Source organism: Anser cygnoides, chromosome 9 (assembly GCF_040182565.1).
Source record: "Anser cygnoides isolate HZ-2024a breed goose chromosome 9, Taihu_goose_T2T_genome, whole genome shotgun sequence".
Classification (NCBI taxonomy): Eukaryota; Metazoa; Chordata; class Aves; order Anseriformes; family Anatidae; genus Anser; species Anser cygnoides.
In genome coordinates, this window is record NC_089881.1 from 10280307 (window position 1) to 10301386 (window position 21080).

At 44.7% G+C, this 21080-nt stretch overlaps 2 protein-coding genes across 2 annotated transcripts in view; one reads left to right on the plus strand and one right to left on the minus strand.

Moving 5' to 3' along the window:
* PPP2R3A (protein phosphatase 2 regulatory subunit B''alpha) overlaps nt 1–9710 on the minus strand; it is a 52383-nt gene extending 42673 nt beyond the window's left edge. Inside the window, 1 exon segment of the mRNA XM_067002105.1 lies at nt 9530–9710. The gene's annotated coding sequence lies outside the window, so the exon portion shown is untranslated.
* Nucleotides 9711–11757: 2047 nt separating this feature from the next.
* Nucleotides 11758–20725, plus strand: DBR1 (debranching RNA lariats 1). Its single transcript, XM_048077183.2, has 8 exons — nt 11758–12513; nt 12593–12717; nt 12808–12888; nt 14187–14272; nt 15137–15361; nt 16215–16295; nt 17206–17351; nt 17895–20725. Exons 1-8 carry the CDS (start codon nt 12317–12319, stop codon nt 18568–18570), a joined length of 1617 nt encoding a protein of 538 aa, XP_047933140.1. The 5' UTR covers nt 11758–12316; the 3' UTR covers nt 18571–20725.
* The last annotated feature ends 355 nt before the right edge of the window (nt 20726–21080 follow it).

The following is a 21080-nucleotide window of genomic DNA, read 5'->3' on the forward strand; positions in this document are numbered from 1 at the left end:
AAGTCCTATTGGCTCACCAAGGTGTTCATCTTATAAGACTTAGTGGGCTTTGTTCAGACAGGAAAACCCATGCTTCCATGACTCCAAGAAGTCTAACCATCCCTGGACTCCAGGACTCCTGTCTAATGCTTTGAGACACAAGGCTGCTGCTTGCTCTCTTCTGAGTCTCCATCAACTAGGGACAAACTTCCTGGCATTTCCTGAAAGAGAACGTATACAACATTCAGAGAAAGCAGAGGTCATCAGAGCAGCAGAATTGAAGAGGATTTAATATCGCTCCCAAAAAACCATGGGACTTCTTCAGAGCTCCTTCCTCTCTCCCCTGTGAGGCACAGCAGGGAGACCTCCGTCACAATTGCTCGTCCTCTCTTCTCTCCTACTTCCCTACTGCACAATTTTTTCACCACCAAAGAAGAGCCTGAGTTATACCTAATTTGGGAAATAATTGCATATTAATGAAGTTATTCCTTAATTAGAAGGATAAGGTGTTAAACCTCACTGTCTCCTCCTGTATCACTCCAAGGGTGATTTCCCCCTACACATGTACTCCTTGCCCTGGGACTACGGCAGTTTCTCCAACCCTTTAAACCGTCTTCAAGCAATGAAGCCTTCCATGTCCTTATGGTTACTGCACAAGGAGTTCTTTGGGGAAGAGGTCTCCCAGATTCCCCGCCTAACCTGACTCTTCTTCAGTTCAGCTTCATAATTCAAACTGTGCCTGGCACCAACTTACATTTACTAGAGAAGCGGAGACAGCAAGAAGAACTGTTTAAGTGATTATGCCCTAAGCCACTGCCTGGCCTTGTTACGGAGAGTCAGCCCCTTCAGCTTTGGAACAAGACAGGCCCTTCAGACGTGCTTGCTGCATTCTCTAATCTCTTTCCAATTTGTCTATTTCTGTGGTGCTATCACATTCAGGAATCAACAAAATCCAGACACAAACTTGTCAAGGCTAAAGCAAGATTACCTCCTCCTCTGTGCTCAGATGTCTTCAGCACCTTTTACTGCTGTGTGTCAGGGAAAGAAGTAATCCAAGAATGAATATTAAGAACCTGATACCCTCTTTTTTTCAACCAGATTAATGTCTTCTCAGTGATCACTACTTGCCTTATTTTCACTGTCTGCACAAACACGCTAAGGTTATTCGAGGTGCTGGAGTACTTGCCTCCAGCTAAAGACCAAAAACCGAAAACCATCTAGGCAGCACAACTGCTTAGGGATGCGGAGGAGAAACTGTTTTTCTCACATTTTACTGGCTTTACTTGACCAGAGTTAGCACATGCTCAGCTCACAGCTTTATTTATCCATCAAACAGGATCCTGCATGTAAACCCGGTCAAGACAAAACTTTAGAAAAGTGCCTTCCTGTTAGCAGATCTGGGAATCTGGTCTCAAACTCAGCTTGAATGGGCTTTTGTTGGGACTTTGGGTTGGTGACTAAACCCTACAATTTATGAATAGCAACAATGGAAAGCCTGAGTGCATTAAGACAAATTCGTACTTCCTCCTTTTCAGCCTGCCATTTTGTTCCAGTTGTGACTCTAGAGCAGCCCCCAGTTCAGATACGCTGCAGACAGATTCTGTAATTAGGACTGCTGCCACGAAACCAGCTCCAACCCCGAGGATACGGGATTGGTTTCACAATGTAAACTGTGAATGAATAGGGCTTCTTGTGCGACTGCAGAATAATGCTTTATGTCTTTCCTATCTGCAAGAAGACATGAATCACTTTACAAGGGAAAAAATTATTGCAGATACTAATGATATAAAAGGTTACTCTATAACACACAAGAAATTCTATTCATGTAAAGATTATGCTCGAGTTAAATAACTGAACAATGACAATCTGTAAGTGAGGGGACTGTCAGCCAGCACTCAGCTTACTTGCAAACTGCAATCTAGAAAGCTACGGAGCAGGCCTCTACAGGCTCTGAAAGTTTCAAAGTAGGCAAAAATCTTCCTTCATTTCTCTCACCAGTGCTAGCATCAACATTAACAGTAACCAGTAATGAGAAGCCACCACAACGCAGTATGGAGGAGAGCAGCTTCCCTTCTGCACCATGGCACATGCGTCACTCGTAAACGCGCTCGTTCCTAGTGGAAGAGGCGGTGGGACACGTACTCCGTTCGGCTGCTTTTGTCAAAGTACCAAAACCACCACCACCAAAAGAAAAATCAATAGCTTTGCCATTTGGCCAGACATCTGTACTGTAGCAGAAGCATCATCACAGCTATACGATCAGGTGTCTGGTCCTATGTCTTGGACAAGCTGGTGGTGCCAAAAAGCAGCTTAACTGCATCCCATTCTTTAGAAATGCTTGATTTTTGTTCACACTTTACTGAAGAGAGCAGATCTGGCAGCGAACTATATTGATTATGGAAGACAACAGCTGGCAAATAAAGTGATGTTTTCTTGTAAAGCATAACTTTCAGCCAATCTTTGGTACTTTGTCAAATAATAGAAAAATAAAAAATGAATTCATCATCTACTGGTGTAAGTTCTATAATCCCCAAACGCACTACAGAACGGTAGTGGACCTTGGATGTATCGTTATCCTTCTTCCCAGTGGGCTCAAGTCAGAATACTGTAAATTATAAGATTAAAAAGCACACGTGCAAAGGCAGACTCAGAGGATGGAGATGAGAACAGACGAGGAGTCTCACTTTTTAAGAGAGCTGTTCAGCAGCTCCTGGAGGAGCTGGCGCCGTGCCCCGTTCCACCACAGCCGAGGACTCTGCTCACACACACGCACCAAAAAAAAAAAAAAAAAAATCAAACCATTTGGCTCCTTTGTCCTTTATGTCCTATTTTTAAAGCTTATAATATTTGATATCCTTAATTGCAGCACATATAATTAATCAAGGACAACTTTTTTTTTTGTACGTAGGACTTAGATGGGAACTGCCTGCTGTGCTAACTCTTCAGCTTTCATGACCAGTGGGAATTTGGTGCACATGCACACGTTTCAGCTACAGTGAGTCCATGAAGGATTGCACCTGTAGCAAGGCATCTTGTGTTTAGTTTTAAGAGGGTTTAGCCAAGTCCTTGCACGCTCTAGAGACTGCAGTGGACTGCTACGGCTGCGGAACCTGACTTCCCTCATATCCCAGGCCAGATCTGACCTGGTCAAACAAACCTCTGTTTGAACCAGAGCATCTCTCTTAATACGCTCATTTCAAGATCTTCAATACTTAATCACATTTACTATAGAAAAGGGGTCGTGATTTCCAATATGAGTATGTTCAACATCAGGTTCCAGCAAACACTTATCAGGCTTTCTTAAGCTGACTTAAGAAAAGCTTTCAGGGAGAGAGATTTCCTCACCTGCAGGTACAGACACACTAGGATCAAATTGCCTCTTGGCTTTTTCCAGGATTTGCAGGGACAGTCTGGAACAGTGATGTCTTTAAAGCCAAAGCTGTAGCCCTTTTACAGTGGCTATGCGCCAAAACTCAGGGAATAGCATTAGAAAAGAAATTCTGCAGTCCCACGGAGCACTCTGCTGACTTGCACCAGCTTCCAGCTCGCAGGAGCGATGAAGTTGGGCATGGTGTCCCTGGATTCAGCAGTCCTCAGAGGACTGCTCTCACACGTGCTTGGACATCTCCTGGATTCCACGGAAACATTTTGCATCCGGAGAATCTTCTGACAACATTCCACCACCCACCAACTACTTTTGATTTGGCCACTCATCAGCTTCAGTATCCCAAGACCTCGTACTGAAACAGAGCACAAACACTGCAGTGGCTTATGTATCATCCACAGCACTCCTGAATTTACAGCACTCAGCACCACCTCCCTCAGCCATCCCTTTTCCAAGACCATCAGCCCCTGTTTACTCAGTTGTTCTTGTACTGGCACAATTTCATGCATTTGATCTTTTCACTGAGGCCCTCATAACCTCTTCTGGTTCAGCTATGTACTTCTTTTTACGATGCAGGAACCCAAACTGCGCGCAATATGCACAACAGATGAGAACCACGTTCAGAAATGATTTTTTAAAATGCCTTTCAGAAATTAACACTATCACTATACAGTGCTTTCACCTTCCAAAACTTGCTCAGTGTTTTTCAGCTATGACATTCTCAAATGTCTGTTCTCTTAACCACCTGGGTTAATCCATATCTTTGTCCCTTTTTCTACTTCCTTCAAAAGAAAACAATGATGCTATTGTCCTTTGTGAAATGTGTAGAGACCTGCTCATAGAAAGTCCTAAACAAGCGACAGATAGTCACTCTTATTAGAGACTGAAGTTTTCATACAGTCTCATAGGAAATATTAGCAGATGACCAATAAGAATGATCCAAAGATTATGACCAGCTTTTATGTGAGGCATGACCAAGCAGCATTTCAGACTGAAAGAGAGGTGACTTCGGAAGAATATGATAATTAATGGTCTACTAAATCATGCATGGCACAGAAGGGGTGGATAGGATCTGACTGCTCACCTTCCATTCCAATAAAAGAACTGGACGTGATTGATTAATGCTACAGGAACCAGGCTAAAAACAAGCACGCATGCAGCAAACCTGTGAAAAGCCCATCAAAGGATGCTGTGGATGCAGAAAGTTCTGGGGAATCAAGAGGTCCCATTTTAATACTCCCTCTGTCAAAAATTACCACCAAGAATCGTGAGAACCTCCTGAAACTGCAGTCATCTTTTGTTTCTGCTACCCTAATTTTGCAATTCTCAGCATATACTGTCACTTCATTAGTCAGTCTCTCTTCCAGATCATTTGTAACTGTGTTGAGCAACACAAGCCTGACTACAGATTTCCCTGGGACTCCACTAGTGATTACTCTTCACTAGAAAAACTGACAGTTCTTCCTACACTTCAACTAGGTATTAATTAACGAAAAACTTACACTCCCACTGCATGGCAGTTTATTTCCTTTAAGAAATGTTAATAAAGAACTTAAATTCTCTCAGGAAATCCATAACAAGTGGAATACTTGCTTGTTTATCTTTTACTCTTTCTTGTCAAACAGCTTCTGACCCCCCAATTTCACCAGCTGAAGCGAGACTTCTGCATTTATGCAGCGAAGCATGAAGGTCACTGCAATGGGAGGACTAATCAAGGCTGGCTTCCAAGTAGACATGACCTTGAGAGTCACTGTCTGTGGCAGGATGGTAATACTGCTTCGCAGTCAATACAGATTTAGAGAAGTCAATTTTCACACCAGGAAATCTCTGTTTCAGTAGCTTTACCTTTAAAAAATAGCACCCAACACTAACTTAAAAACAACCTCTCTGTTCACAGCAGCTGTGAAAAGAAACCCAACACTCAAAAAGATTTGGTATCAATAACAATGGTCTACACTGCTCTTGAAAATAAACTCGACACTAGACCCTGAACTATTGTTCTAAAATACTGATTTGGTCAGTGAACACTGAGCTACTCCATGTGATTCCTTCAGGTTATCTAGCGCGCCAGCGCTGCTTTACCCTTCACAAGCATCAGGGCGCAGGGGCCCTGGACACAAATATATGAGGAAATCTGCTGTGAAGAACCGATGTACGGGCCTTGATAAGCTTTTTGTTCTGGATACCAGCTGGGGGAGTGGAGCAGTTACTATCCTCAAGAAAGATTTCACTCTCTTCAGTTTTTTCAGGAACACCTTTCTTCAACTTTCCTTTTGCACAGAGACTTGGAACTAAAACTGACCAGACAGGAACGCGTCCCAGGAGACTGGTTTCCAGTTATACAAAGGAGACAGCAGGAGAGTAAAAGCTCACACAATTTTTGACATAATAACTCGCTAAGTGTAAATAATTTGCCAGCTAATTAGTTCTAACAGACACGGGGAGCAATATCAGTTAATCTTAGCTCATTTTGCAGGCCCCAATATACTAACAAACTTGTCGAAGCTTAACAAAGCACAAGTAAAAAAAACTAAGTATAAACCCTACTTAGTTATGCTGACAGAAAATAAGGTGACCAACCAGAAGACACTGAAGGTGGAAGAGATTCAAAACCACATAATTAGCAAGGCTCAGGACAGAGGTCAGAAAGCCAGCTTGATTAAGTAATGTGTCTCTTGACTGTTTATAACCTTATATGGCAAAAGATAATTTCATATTAGCAAGAAACATTTTTTCCTCTAAACAGTTAAGTTAGTGTTAACAGTATCCAATTAATTTTTGTTTTTTACAAATTAAAGTGATTTTTATTAAAGTGTTGAGAAAAGAAAGGAAAAGTTGTGTCCAAGATGGCGTTCCTTCAGTCGCAGACAGAGGTTACCATCTACAGATTTCCCAAAACCATCTTTGAAACTTACAATTAGGTGAAATTCCTCCTGCAGGCAGACTAAACCAGATTTTTAACTTCATAAAAATATTTTCCTTCATTACCCCTCCATTCATGGCTTATACACTCCTCATTGCTGTCCTACCTGACAGCGTGCCTCATTTGTATCACATTACTCTATTCACTTATACTGAGATTGTGGGCAGAGCTCTCTGTCTAAGGTGAGAATCCGTTTCGCCAGGGTAGCCTTGGTTGCCAGCCTGGCTCCAGCTGGAATACCGTACATCTTCCGCAGGTCAGCAGTGCGAAGAGTGAAAATGCCAAGCTTGGGAGAAACACTCCGGTTCCATGCTGCACGCCCATCCTCTCCTCTGAGGCATAATCACAGGAATAAAGAGCAAGCAGTCATTTCCACCAGTCATACCTTCCACAAGCCCATTCCTGCCAGCCTCCGCTCATGCTCCGAAGACGAGCAGCTGTTGAAATGTAACAAATTAGGCCAAAAGGTACAGCGTGTCCCAGCATTCAAACAGTCTGGCACTGCTACCGCATTTACTGCTTATGACTCGGATAAGCCACACCAGAGGCGCAGATCAGTGTGATCAAAGCAACAAGTAATTTAAGGAAGCTTAACTTTTCCATCCCCTTCCCTCCACCAAGGAAAACCAAGGGTGCTTCAGCCTGACCTCTCAGCAAGGCAGAGGAAGTCATTTCCCCTGTATCTTTACTAACCCAGGGAGCTTTACAAAACAAACCAAGAAACAACTTCTCTTCATTTCTCTCCATTTAAAAAGAAGCAGATGAAAAAGACAAGCGATACAAAGAAGAAACTGAAAACCTACCAAGTGTAAAGAATCCCATAATATAATTTCAGTGAACAGCAATCAATGTTTACATTCATAAAAAGAAATGAATATTTATTAAAATGAAGTCATTTTTAACAAGCTTGCTTACATGTGTGACCTCAGCTATCGCTTACTACATCCTGTTCATACACTAGTCTGCAGAGTGATTAATTTCTCTTATCAGTACAGTATTTAAATGCTTCTTAAACATTACCTTATTTCCACAACTTTTCACTAATGAGGGAGCATTATCTTCATTTTACCCAGTAAGAATTGTGGCAAAGAGGAGAATACATCAATTTTCGGTGCCTTGCCTGAACTGCTAAAGGCACGTGGCATTACAGAACGTTTCACGCAGTCAAAGCACAGCACCTCCAGTTGCAACTGCCCCTACAGAGACTCTGCAAATCAGGATCAGGAGGGAAAGCACAACTGTAAAGTCTAGGGGAAGAAGCTTATCCTGTAACACACCTGAACCCAGTTCTGTAAGACAGAACTTAACTGCCTTAACTACGAATAAGAAAATCGATTTCCTCCCACAGTTCTACTTCACTGTCCAGTTTCTGCCAGAATTGGAGCACAAGCTCCAACCTCTAATTTAGCCTTCAGAGAAGTACAGTTCTGTGTAACAGGAGAAAACCTCGTTGCATGGGGAAAAAATAGCATGTGCTCATTTAAGACAGTATCGGAAAGCATTTGTACAAAGAAAGTGAGTTGAGACTCCAGAGAACTTCTGTACTTTACCAAGATATCCCAAATTCAGAGTTACTGTTCAAAGTTATGTTTTCTGTGGGTTGCAGGAAGGATGGGGAAAGGTACTTTCAGAAAAAAATAATAATGAAAAAAGCAACTTGCACTGTGTGCAGCATTACATTTACACCTCCATGGCTACTGACAGTGGATGTCTGACCACAGGGCTCCACTACAGCGATCTCTGAATTGCCTGAGCCACAACGCTCATCGTCTGCTCCGCAGGCTGCAGCTGAAGGAGCTGAAACATGCTTTACCAGTGCATCTCTTCAGGACTCAGCAGTCACGTATCAGTTAACTTTACATTGAGGCGCTTTGACCACAGGTACCTTCCATGCTGTACCTCTGTGCAAATTAGGAGTACAAAATAATAGGACGCACAACAGCGGTTGCAAAGGTCTGGGTAATGGAAACTGGCTATGTGCCATCAGGGAACTTCAACTTTTAACTCTGTTACCTTAAATACAATTAATTGTTGCTTCAACTTCCCAGAATCCAGCAGACAGCAAATAAATAATTTTATAAAACCAAGCAAAGTCTAACAGTACTGTCAATCTCCTCATAGTTTTTGTGAGAATAAGTTCCCTGTCTGTAAGAGCATTTGAGAACAGACCAACCAGGCTCAAGAGAGTCACAAGAAATAATCAAGAGAGCTAATTTAAAGAAATGCCTGGAAAGTTTATTTCTTAAAGCAGGCATCAGATCCCACAAGGTAAAGCCATGAGAACACCCCCAACAAAAACACACCCGGCCTTTCAGGCAGCATTTCAGCAGCAAACACCTTGCGGACTGACAGGGAGTCCCCTTGCACTGCTAGCCTGCCTTTACAAGGGAGCTCAGGGCACAGAACAGCACATCTTCCAGGGCTTCCTTCTTTAGTGTGAAGAACAGAGGTAATAAAATTAGTCCCGGACTTAATATTTACATTACTTGGGACCAGCACAGTCTATGACCTTCAGAGAGACTTACTCCAGCAGGAACACATCCTTCAGTAAGTTATTCCATTATTCAATCACATTTTTACAACTTTATGCCCAACTTAATCTTGGATTTGTCTCCCAGTGAACCAAGGAGCCTGGCAGCCAAAGCTGTTCCCTTTCTTGCTCATGAAAGAATCTTCTCTGGCTTCCTAGAAAGTAATTAAAAAATAAATCCTACTTTCCTGACTACGTATCAACAGCTGCCCTGAACAAGACCAAAGGTCCAGAGGCACCCTAGGGTCCCGGGGCAAACGGCCGGCGGTCACAGGAGAGGCGAAGGAGCCGTGTCACTGCGGGGCGATCTCTCCGGTGCTCCCCTCCTGCCTCACAGCCCCAGCAGCCCGGGGCCGCCCCGACCCGTTCCCTGCACCGGATCGCGGCGTTCAGCAGGGCTCTGCCTCCCGGCGCTCCGGCACAACTCTCCCGAGGCGGCTCACAGCCTCGGCCCCCGCACCACAGCGCTCTTCCCACCTTAGACGTGCGATGCGAGCAGTCTCTCCTCCTCCTCCTCCTCCCCGCCTCCAAGCTGGGCGACCCGGGAACCCCCGAACCCCGCGGGCTGCCCCCGGCCGCCTCCCCGCTCCTTCCCCGGCCGCCGCGACGCCGCCGCCGCCCCGGGCAGACCCCACACGGGGCCCCGGCCCCCTCACACCGCCGCCGGGCTGAGAGGAGGCAGCCGCTCGGCCCCCGGTCCCGCCACACCTACCCGCCCGGGCAGCTCCCCGTCCCATGCCGGCGCCGGGCGCGTCGTGCTGCCCGGCCCCGCCGGCCCCTTCCGCGCAGCGGGGTCCCCGCCCCGGAGGCGCGGCGGGCGGGCGGGCGGCCCCGGGCTGCGGGCCGAGGCCGGGCTGCGAGGGGCAGGCGGCGGAATGGCGCTGCCCGCGCTGAGGGGAGGACGGGGGGGAGGAGAAGGAGGAGGACGCGTCCCTCCGTTCCCGCCCTCGGCTCCTCCTCGCCTCAGCGACCAGCTCCTCTCCGCACGCCGCCCCCCTCCCCGGCTTTTTTTTGTTTTGTTTTGTTTTCGTCAGCCGCTGTAGAAACCCAGCGGAGCCCGATGTGGTGTTGGCTGGTTTTCAGCCCGCTGCGGCTCCAGGCCGCTGGCGCCCACCAGCAAAACGGCATGCTGGGCGATGGAAAAGGGCGTGCTGGGCGATGGGTGCCTGCGGGAAAGGGGAGAAAGCGAGAGGCAGGGGAGCCAAAGTGCGACCGCAGGGGGAAGGCAACCGCCGCGCCTCGGTGGTGGGGCCCGCGGGGGGCCTTGCGCTGACAGTGTGCTTACTGCAGGTCGTGGTTTGGTGCCGCAGTTACCAGACAGTACTGGGGGAGGAGGCGCCCGAAGACGCCAAAACGTCGTTGCAGGTAAGTCTGGTGATATTTAGGCCAACCTCATGGGTTTTTCTCCTCAGGTAATCTCTGAACTCTGGTTGCAGCACCCTCTTCCTTCTGTGCCACACATACATACCAACCCTCTAGCCCACCTTGCTCCCTCACAGCTTACAGGGACACTTCAGCCTCAGCAGGAACACCTCAGATTCCCCTTTCACACCTCCATTAAATCTCCCTCTCCTTCACAAGCACATAAACTGTCACCCTCCCACCGTCTCCCCCCTGTACCTCTTTTCAGCCACACCATTCCTCCCAAAAAGTCAGCCACACATGCCTCCCCTTTGCTGTTCATTTCAGTGTCTTCTAAGTGCATTTTGGTACCTTCTAAAAGTGCTAGCAAGCATTTGACAGGAAAGTTTCCAAGAGTTTCTCCCATTCTATTCTCAGATGCGAGGGATGCAACCCTGCCATCCCTAGCCCCTCGGAATACCTTTTCTTAATTTCTTTGGAGATAAAAACCAAGCTACTTCTATGGCTCTAAATTACCACTGCCAGCTCAGGAAAACAAAACAAAAAACAATGTACAGGTTGGTATAGGCAGGCAACAGCCTAAAGGGCAAATACCTCACACCCAAACAACCCACTGATCTGAGCCTGTTTCTTGGGACTCTCCTTTCGTGGCCTTGTAGTTCCTTCCCCTGTCACACAGCACAGGATGTGCATTTGGTCACTTAAGAGAAGTGCAGGCCCTCCATTGTAGGACTGGACATGCAGCCATGAGAGATGTGCACAACCACATCCAGGCAAGGAACTGGCTGCTGCAAAGCCCTATCCGTAACCAAAGGTGTATTAATCATGAGGTGGAAATGAGCTGCACTTCAGTCACTTTTTTTTTTTTAACAGTCTTGAAGGACTGAACAAAATAACAATAAAAGAGTTAAGCATTAACTTGCCATTACTTACCCTGTAAATAGTAGTGTGACTGCCTCCCTTTGTGGTCTGATTGCTGCGGAAAGTTCAGAGCAGTTTTACTCAGTCAACATCCACACTTAAATTTGGTATGTTAAGATGCATAATGAATAGTGCAAAAATACTAAAATGCTACAGCATAAAAAAAAAATCTAAAAAAACCTTACAGACTCAGCTGTACACCAATTTACTGGGGATAAGTGGTACATGGATTATGAGAAATGAGCCAGAACTAACAAAATCAGGAATTACAATTATAGTATCGGTTTACCTTGACTGGCTGTGGACATGGCTGGGAAGGCAGGAAAGGGTAGGGCTGTCTCGGGAAAGAAAAAGTGAAGACCTGGCTGGCTGGAGGAAGTGGAGCAAGGAGGCATCTCCTGGCAGTCTTGGGGAGCTGCCCAGGATGGTGTATCCTGAGTAAGTCGGTATCTTCCAGAGACTCATGGACATTTCTCTGTCTTTCACCTGCACCCTTCTAGGAAGTCTGAGATGTGGCAAATGTGAGGGGCTGCTGCTTGTCCCTAGAGAAGCTGGAAAGCCTTCCCAGGAGATGTGATGAGCTGACCAAGCTCTCACACAACACCCAGGTAAGTCTCAGGAAAAGTTACTGAAAGGGCTGGGTACACCTGTGAACACTTTGCTGTGTTCTTACTCTAAGGACTAGCGGGCATTGAAGGCTCGGAGAACTTTTCCCTTCATTCCATCTGGGCTTGGATGAGAGCCCCGGAGAACATGCAGTAACCCAATATTGTGAAATTATGAAATGTGTTAAGAGAACACCCTTATTTTCTGAGTATGGAAAGAGGCTGGTGTGTGGTATTTGCTGCTGTAGGGGAACAGGAATGTCTGCTTCATTCCATGATTACAGGGTATGGAGCAGCAAGTTAACGCTTAACTATGCAATCATAATTTTATTCAATCCCTCAAGATTGTTTAAAGCACAGTGGAAAAAGCCTGGAGTGGCTTTATTACTTGACACACAACCACCACCCGACGATGCGATTCGCCGCCCCTCGGCGCTCTCCACAGCGGGGGGCTGCCGGCCGCTGCGCAGGGGGCGAGCGGGCGGGTCGCTCGCCTTGCGCATTCTGCGTGCCGCGCTAGGCAGGAGGCGAGCGGGCGGGTCGCTGGCCGTACGCACTTTGCGTGACGCGCTGGGCGGGCGCGGCGCGTGCGCGGTGCCGAGGCGGTGGCCATGAAGGTGGCGGTGGCCGGGTGCTGCCATGGCGCCCTGGACAAGCTGTACGAGACGCTGGAGCTGCTGCAGCGGCGGCACGGCGTGCGGCCCGACCTGCTGCTCTGCTGCGGCGACTTCCAGGCCGTGCGCAACGAGGCGGACCTGCGCTGCATGGCCGTGCCCGCCAAGTACCGCCACATGCAGAGCTTCTATCGGTGAGCGCGGCGCGGCGCGGCCCGCCCGGCTCGGCCCGGCCCGCCCGGCCCCGCCGCTGCAGCTGTCGTGTCCCCGCAGGTACTACTCCGGCGAGAAGAAGGCTCCGGTCCTCACCGTGTTCATCGGCGGCAACCACGAGGCTTCGAACCACCTGCAGGAGCTGCCCTACGGCGGCTGGGTGGCGCCCAACATCTACTACCTCGGTAGGCTCGGCCGGCTCCCGGCCCCGTTCCCTGCCCTGTCTTCCCCTTCCCTGTCCCCGCCGTGACGAGGCGCGCTCCCCTCTGCCCTAGGTTACGCGGGCGTCGTACGGTTCCGCGGCGTGAGGATCGGCGGCATCTCGGGCATCTTCAAGTCTCACGACTACCGGAAAGGTACGGCACGGCGGGAGGGGGGCGCCGTGCCCCGGCTGCGCCTCCTCCACCCTTCTGAAGTGACTGACGCTGGAAACCCCTCTTGGCTTAACGCAGGGGAGGGTCTGGAGGTGGTCCACGTAGCTGCCTGGCAGCCGTAGCAGGAAGCAGTGTGCCTTTTCAATGTCCTGGCTGGAACAGTCTTGATTTTTCCATGGTAGTGTCCTTCTAGTGTACAACACAAGACTGTTCAGTTTTACATGTGTAAAGCAGTTGATTTATAAGTGCGATACTGTACAGATGGACCGGCCTGAACTAAGGCTTAGTGTCAGTAAGCCTCGAGATTTGTTTGCCTCAATTTTCCATGTGTGTGTTCAAGAGCTCTTCCTTGGTGGAAGAGTCACCAGCAGTGGCCAGAGACCCAATCACAAGCGATGCCAGGTGTCAGCAGACACATAACTTAGTCTTTCTCATTCATCAACATATATCCTTCAGAGAAGCTTTGGAGATGGCTTTCAATCTGCAAAGTATTGAATGTTTTTTTGGAACACTTAATTCTGTTTAATACCTATCAGTATTAATTAAATCTTTTGTTATCAAGTATACAAGTTGCATGTCTGGATATTGCTTGTGGTAGATGAGACTTTCAGTAGTTAGCATTATCATCAAAGAAGTAACATTATTTTGTGTTGCTGCCAGTCTTCTGCTTGTTCCTGTCTGCCTTGCATTCTCTGGCTGTGCCAGTACGCTTGCATATATAGCCACGATACCAGGTGGCTGAAGTAGATAGCTATGTTGCATCATGGCTGTGCAGCAAACAGCTCTCTATATGTGATGGCACATGGCTGTGCAGTGTAACTGTGGAGGTAAGGGATATGGGGAGGCAATGAGGGCTGTTATCTCACCTGAGCAACACGAAATCTCAGTCAGGAATGAAGTACTTAAGCTTTTCTGGCAAAAAGTACTTGTTTCAGTCGGCCTGGGTTTTAAGAGTTAAACTGTGAGCAGTGTGTTTTTTTTTCTTCCCCTATAACTGATTTTCTGTATTCTCCATAATTATATATATAAAAAAAAGACATACAATGGAAGAAACGTTCAGTTTTGTAGACATTTTTACAACATATTTGCCTCATGCATAAAAAATTAACAGCTTGTCAGCATAAGCCTCCCGTAAAGGAAACGCAGCATCTCCTTCAATTACTGGCAGCCTTGTACGTGTTATTGCTTTAGATGTCTATATGACTCCAAGAAGCCAGCTTGCAAACAGTGTTAGGAGGGAACTGTTGATTCAGGCACCTACTCTTTTCTCAATGTTTCAGGTCACTTTGAATGTCCACCGTACAACCAGCAAACAATTAGAAGTGCTTACCATGTGAGGAATATTGAGGTCTTCAAACTCAAGCAGGTTAGCAAAAAATGTATATATATATTTTTAACAGTGATATTTTTAATTAATTTAAAAATGAGATGTTAAAGCTGTCCTTATGCAAATAAAAAATGAAATGCGAAGGATAGCTTTATTTTTGACCCATGTCCTGCACCCTGCTTTGTCACAATAGCTACTCTGTTTGGCTGAGGTTGTGGTGTGAACAGATGTATTTATAAACACCTTGTGAATGATTATTCAGATTGCCACTGGGGACTCAAGTGTTTAGATACAGGGATGCTGAATATGGGACAAAGGTTTCTGCCCTTATTAAGGGTTTGATGCGTTTCCCTGAGTTTATTACTGGACTTGGGTTTCGTTCTGATACAGCTGATGGAGATGAATTGAGTATTGAACCAAGCTGTACTTAAGATGTTGACTAGACTTCTAAGGGGTGCTTCCTTTGAGGAGGAGTATTGTGCTTAGCCATTCCATTATCCCTTCTGAACAAAGATTTTAAAAATTCACGAGGAAGATGACTGATAGTGTGTCGAGAACTTGCTCTATAGTTGTAACTTAGTCTTCTCCTGGCTGCCTGATGCTTCCTGGGACGATCTCTCTTACAAGGCAGTATACATAAAACACAGCTGACAGACCCAAGAAAGTGTAGTACGGTCCTTGGAGAATGCTTCAGAGTAGTCAAAATGGACTACTTCCATTTGACAACTTCAAAGGCCATCTGAAAGCTGTACTAATTGCTCTAAAAAGGGAGGTTATTGGTCACAGCTAACTCTGTATCTGACCCGAAGTAGAACACAACGTGTTAGGCACGTTCTGTCTTGTGTAATTTTGAAACTTTTATCATATGTTTTATTTATACCATATGCATTTTTGGCTTGATAGTTAAAGCGCCCAATGGACATATTTATGTCACACGACTGGCCAAGGAGCATATATCACTATGGAAACAAGAAGCAGCTTCTTAAAATGAAATCCTTCTTCCGTCAAGAAGTGGAGAGCAACACGTTAGGAAGCCCTGCTGCTTCAGAGCTTCTGCAGCACCTGAAACCCAGTTATTGGTTCTCAGCACATCTCCATGTTAAGTTTGCAGCTTTCATGCAACACCAGGTAAAGGGGAATAAAACCAAGAGCGTATGCTTTCCAAGGATGTTTCAGAATTCTAGTGCAGGTAGTCGTGTCCAGAAAAGCAGCTTCTTAATGTGAATTTGCGTAGTAATTAAAATTCAGCTTAAGCCCCAAAATCTTAAGTGGTCTTAAGACTACTGCCTTATGGAAGTTAGAGATGTTATAAATCAGTGGTGGCACCACCTCATCTTCAGGTACAGCATGAAATAGCAAAAGTTGCTGCACTTGAAACTTCTTAATTTAAATTTTACAGAAAAGCACCCTTTTTTCCCTGCTTTACTGGGGAAGGATACAGCTTCAAAAGAGTGATAGAGAAGCAAATGAGCAGACTGGTTAACCTGGGACGGGAGGATACCTTTACTAAAGCTTGGCAGGTGAAACTGGCTGCCTAGGTAAAGCCAAAAAAAACAGTCCCTGTAGGTTGAAACTTCTCTTTGTTAATTTGAATTTGTGCCGAAAGTGGTGTGACATGCTATTCGAATTCGCACTTCATTAGATGTTGAAAGGTAACTCTAGACATTTTGGACTCAAGTCTGCTTCTAATTATGTTGAAGTTTTTCTTTTGGCATCAAGGCTAGGTATGTTCAGCTGCCTTGGTTGAAGGAGACCTGTGGCTCTTGCTTTATCTTCCTGTTTTCAGTGTCCAGCTTTTTGTTAGACATCTGCTGACGTCTGTCCTCTCTCTTTCTCCATCCCTTTTTTATAATCCCGTGCTGCTTCTCTATTTCAGAAACTATTTTAATGTAAATTGTGCTTTTAAATCTCTCTACATAACTTGTGTAGAATAGTGTAATTTCATAGGAACGCTAATGACTGTTAACATCTTGTTTCCTAGACAAACTCCAAAGAAGAGCTACCAAAGGCAACAAAGTTTTTGGCTTTGGATAAATGTCTGCCTCACAGAGACTTCCTGCAGGTGATGACCATGTGCAGTGGGTTAGCTGATAGCATGCTCTTCAGATGCAGTCAAACATCTCAGTAGTCTTACTTTAAAGTAGCTCTTATTTGTTGTCTTAAAGGGAAGATGGTTTGTTATGTGTCTTTAGGATATGAGGTGGGATCCAATTGCTTTAGCTACCTTTGAAGATGAGAGTCTGGAGATGGGCTTTTGCTATGCAGAGGTACATGGGGGTGCTAGTCTGCACCTAAAATCCCAAAGGAGAACTGATCTGCAGTAATACTGCCTCCAGCAGCATGGTCGTCCACCCGTGTTTAGCTCTGTTTTACACTACATTAGAAGGTTGAATTTCTTTTATTTAAAATCAGAGTTGACTGGTGCAGCTTGGCTAATCCAAATTGTTTGACTTAGGTTAGTGTCACTGAAGACAAAGTGATTTGGGTTTCAATCGGTCAGCTGCTGAAAGTGTTTAAGAACTATCAATGTTAATTTCATTCTGTGCTAAGAATGTCCATAGAAAAACTTGTCGTCAGTTCTTCACGATTTTTGGCTTAGAAGAAGGTATGAACTTAAGAGTAAGCAAATTGTTTTCTAAGTTGTGTAACTGTCTAGTAGCTGGAAGTAGGGAGAGGAGGGTGCTCTGATTTTGAGTTGCTCTAAGCTAAAATACAGAAGTGTTACAGGAGAGCCTGTTTTAATTGCTGATTGTCCTCTCTTACCTCCTTACTGCTATAGGCTTCTATGTAGGACTGCCCTGAGAGGGCATGTCTGATTGAGGCCATTAGCTTAGCATACTTCAGACTTAATTACAACTCTGTACCATGAAAACAGCACTTCAAAATTTAATTGCTTTCTGGTGTCAAGAGAAACGTCTCACCTCATCTGTTTTACGATTTTATTTTGTTTTTTGTTTGCTTGTTTTGAACAGATAATAGATGTAGAGCATGATCCTACTGCAGGTGACTCGCTGGAGTACGATGCTGAGTGGATTGCAGTCCTTAAGGCCACCAACAGTCTCATTAATGTGACTCAAAGCTTGTGGAATATGCCTGAAAATAACGGCCTCCATGCAAAGTAAGTAGCACGCAAAGTAGAAAGTAAAACATGATTTAGCTGGCAGTTTAGTGTACTGACCTTTTATAATTGTGTTTCTTATCTTATCCTTTATAGTTGGGTTTCTCTGTTCTGCAGCCTCTAATGTCCGTAGGACTTGGTAAATGCTTTGGAAAACACAGGGGATGATAAGGGCTGTGCTGTAGAGCTTACAGGTTCTTTACTGCTCTGTGCAGGCAGTTAGTTTTCTTTGGCAGACTTGGGTAACACCATTCAAGGGGCAAAGAATACATGGTGGCTGATCTTCTTGTTGGTCACCGTGAGACTGAAAATCAGGCTTCCAGGCTTTACCGGGTGGGTTGGCATCGTATGCAGACCTTTGGTGTGCAGAGCAGAATCTCAGTATTGACCAAAGGTAATATGCTTGGGTGGGGTGGGGGGGGCTGAGAAATTGCCTGTTGTAAGATGAATTTGTTACCCATGTTTAAAAGTTTATCTTTGCAGTGGGAACAGAAAATACCTTTTGACTAGCTGCACTTTTGTTAACTTCATGAACTTATTTAGGTGGGATTACAGTGTAACAGAAGAAGCCATCAAGGAGGTGTTAGAAGAGCTGAATCATAACCTCAAAATTCCTTGCAACTTCACCTTGACAGCTGCTTGTTATGATCCCAGCAAGCCCCAAAAAAACATGGAACCAGTCCATACCATCAATCCACAGACCACTGAGTTTTGTGCCCAGTTTGGCCTCACTGACATCAATGATAGGATCCAGCAAGTTAAGGAAGAGGGCTCAGTACGAGAATATGAGGAGGAGGAGGAGGAGGAAGAGATGGACAGTACTGGGTCAGCAGAGGAACCCAGTGAATATAATACAGATAATTCTGGACTTTCATCCATTAATCCTGATGAAATAATGCTGGATGATGAAGGAGGTGATGAAGACTTGAGTACGTGTTCTGTAGATCCTTCCCCTGATCATCCTCCTGAGTTTTCTGCAAGTTTTTCTGATATCAGGATCATGCCAGATTCCATGGCAGTATCATCTGATGATGCTATGGACTCCAATAATGAGGAACTGGAGAAATCTGGCGTGTGTAAGCAGGCAGAAGAGAAGAGCTTGAATGAGAGACCTTTAAAGCGCATTGGTGGTAATGAAAATGGGAACACGGGCATTAAAAAAATTAAGAGACGGAATCAAGCCATCTATGCTGCAGAGGATGAAGATAAAACAGAGTAACACTTCTATGTTGCATAACTAAGTTCTCTCCCTACCCCTTTATGCAGAGGTCGTGAGAACTATGGTGAACTACTCATGCTTTTAACATTATTTGATCTTATTCATGCTGCTTTCTTGAGGTGAAGAGGCTCTACGTACCTCTTTCAGGGAAGAATATTTAGCTTGATTAAACATCTAAGCCAGAAGCAAAGTTTTCCAACAAAGTGCTTTGTCAAAGGACTTAAAGCCCATGTATAATCAGTCGATTTTGCTTCGGTTCTCGGTTATTAGTGTACATATACCATGTATCTTGAGCTGTACTGCTATTCAAGAATCACCGTGCTGGTTTAACAGGAAAAGAACTCTTAAACTATAACTCAAGTCAAAGTGAGAGGATGCCTGACTTATGAGACTGAACTATTTGATTTTATTGCTTTTGTCTTGTTTTATACTGAACTTTTAATACAAAGTAGCATATGCAATAACTGCGTGAACTAAATTTGGAAGTAGAATTCCCAGGATAACAAAACAGCAATAGAAGAGTGAGGATTTTTGTTTCTGCTGACATTCATACCATAGAAAAGCTTCGTGGTCATAAACAAAACAATGTGCATTGTCTAGTATTGGCTTTTAATTACTGTTTTGGTACAGAACCAAGCCCCTTAATTTGAGGCATGACAGTTTTATGAGGACCATGCAAGAGAACATCTCTGTTCTTAAAAACTCACTTGTGTGCTGTTTCTTAGAAGTTGAGAACCATATCGTAAAATTAAAACGCATCTGTTTACGATGAACAGCTTTCTAAACATGGACATCATCACTGTCTCAATTCTCACTAATTAAGGCTGCGTTGTATTTTCATGCAAAGTGACTGATGCTTCAGACAGCGATGCTTACCATCATCTTTAGCCTACCTTTTCACCTGACGCTTCTTTTCAGTATGATGTAAATTCCTAATTCCTACAGCTCGGTCTGGAATTTTCCAAAATACCTTCATGGACTTTACCTATGGCTGGGCAGCTCCTGTTCTCCTTTAGATCTTCTTGGAAGTTTTCTTTTTATTCTTCTTACTCTTCTTCAGTTTTCCCTGAATTAGCAAACGTATCATGCTCCTTTTGGCCTAGAAGGCTGTGAGGATAACAAAACTTAGCGAATTCATGAAAACAAGTGTTTTCAAATACAATGGCATGCCATTAGACTCATTAGCCTTACAGTCAGCTTCTGCTGGTGTTCTGTGCTGAGCTTTCAGAATCAGAGAAGGAATTCCTCATGACTGTGCTGCCCTTGAGATGAGCAGTAGTTCCAGTGTGCTTTTACTCATCTAAGGCCCGAGCACTATGGAGAAGAAAGCATTCCTACAGGAAAAGAGAACTGGACAGGGAGCCATGAGTAAAAATAGACTGGCGAGTTGTAGCAGGGAAATGCTTCAACTTGTCTTTAAAATCAGTCAAATTCTGGGATTCATCTTGGTTTCTCTCCTGCCAGCAGGTCACTATGCAAACTAAACGCATATAAGTATTCAAGAACTGTCAAATGTCAAAATTAACGCTCTCCACAGTTCTGATTAACAGCTTTATATTGGTGTGCTGATACCATTAACATCCCGGGTTTCTTTTTTGTTCCAGAGGACAGTATCTTGTTTACTAAATGATTAGTTGGATCCTATTAATGTTCCTGTATCTCTCTGTGCCTGCTCATCTGTCAGAAAACCCACCAAAAAGAACTGTGGTAAGATGTGATAAAGAATTGGGGGAGTTTGGTGTAACCCCCAGGTTATCTAAAGTAGCTGTTAAGGTGGCCTAGGTTACTGAAAATAGTTCAGTATCTTTAAGGGTCTTGGGTCTGTAATGTTAAAACCTTAATCATGCTTGCATTTCCTTGTGATATGAAGACTATCATGGTAATAAAGTATTTCCTCTGTACCATCGAAAAGATGCGATTTTAAGTATAAAATATGGTATGATCTTGAAAAGTCACCGAAGAAATCTGTGTGGTGTTCAGCTGTCAAATTCTATGTGGCGTGGAAGATGTAGGTTACACTTAATGGATGCTTTTGTCTAATTTCGTATGTTTTTAAAGCAGATTGTTTTGTTGTGTCTTCTACTTTCTGATAAATGTGTTTTGGCTTTCTAGAAAGGAGACTGCCAAGATGGAATACAGATTTGTAGAATCTTTAGAGGTGTTTTTTTTTTAATGAAGAATGTCAGCATCCATTGAGTGGAGTGCGGATGTAAATATACTTATTTTTTTGAGTATGAACCATGTGTGATCTATATAGACTTATTGTGCCCTTTCTTGCAGTTGCTTGACCTCTTTGCAGTTTGAAGTATCCACCTCTACTGTATTCTCATCCACTATGGATTTTCCGTGTCAGCTAGATCCTCTGTTACATGTAAAGTCAGTTGCAGCTCTGAACTTGATGCTTCTTCAGTTAAGACCAAGTACTCCAAAAAGTATGTAAAAAGTTAGGAAAAGCTGGCAAATTTAATCAGTTCTGAATCCTAAGATCCAGAGTCCTTTAAAGGAAATTT

Bases quoted from the DNA above. Each gene is read 5' to 3' on its own strand.
- DBR1 (XM_048077183.2), top strand. From the start codon at position 12,317: ATGAAGGTGGCGGTGGCCGGGTGCTGCCATGGCGCCCTGGACAAGCTG. The intron at 12,718-12,807 runs GTAGGCTCGGCC...CCTCTGCCCTAG, and splicing joins GCCCAACATCTACTACCTCG to GTTACGCGGGCGTCGTACGG. The intron at 14,273-15,136 runs GTTAGCAAAAAA...TTGGCTTGATAG, and splicing joins AGGTCTTCAAACTCAAGCAG to TTAAAGCGCCCAATGGACAT.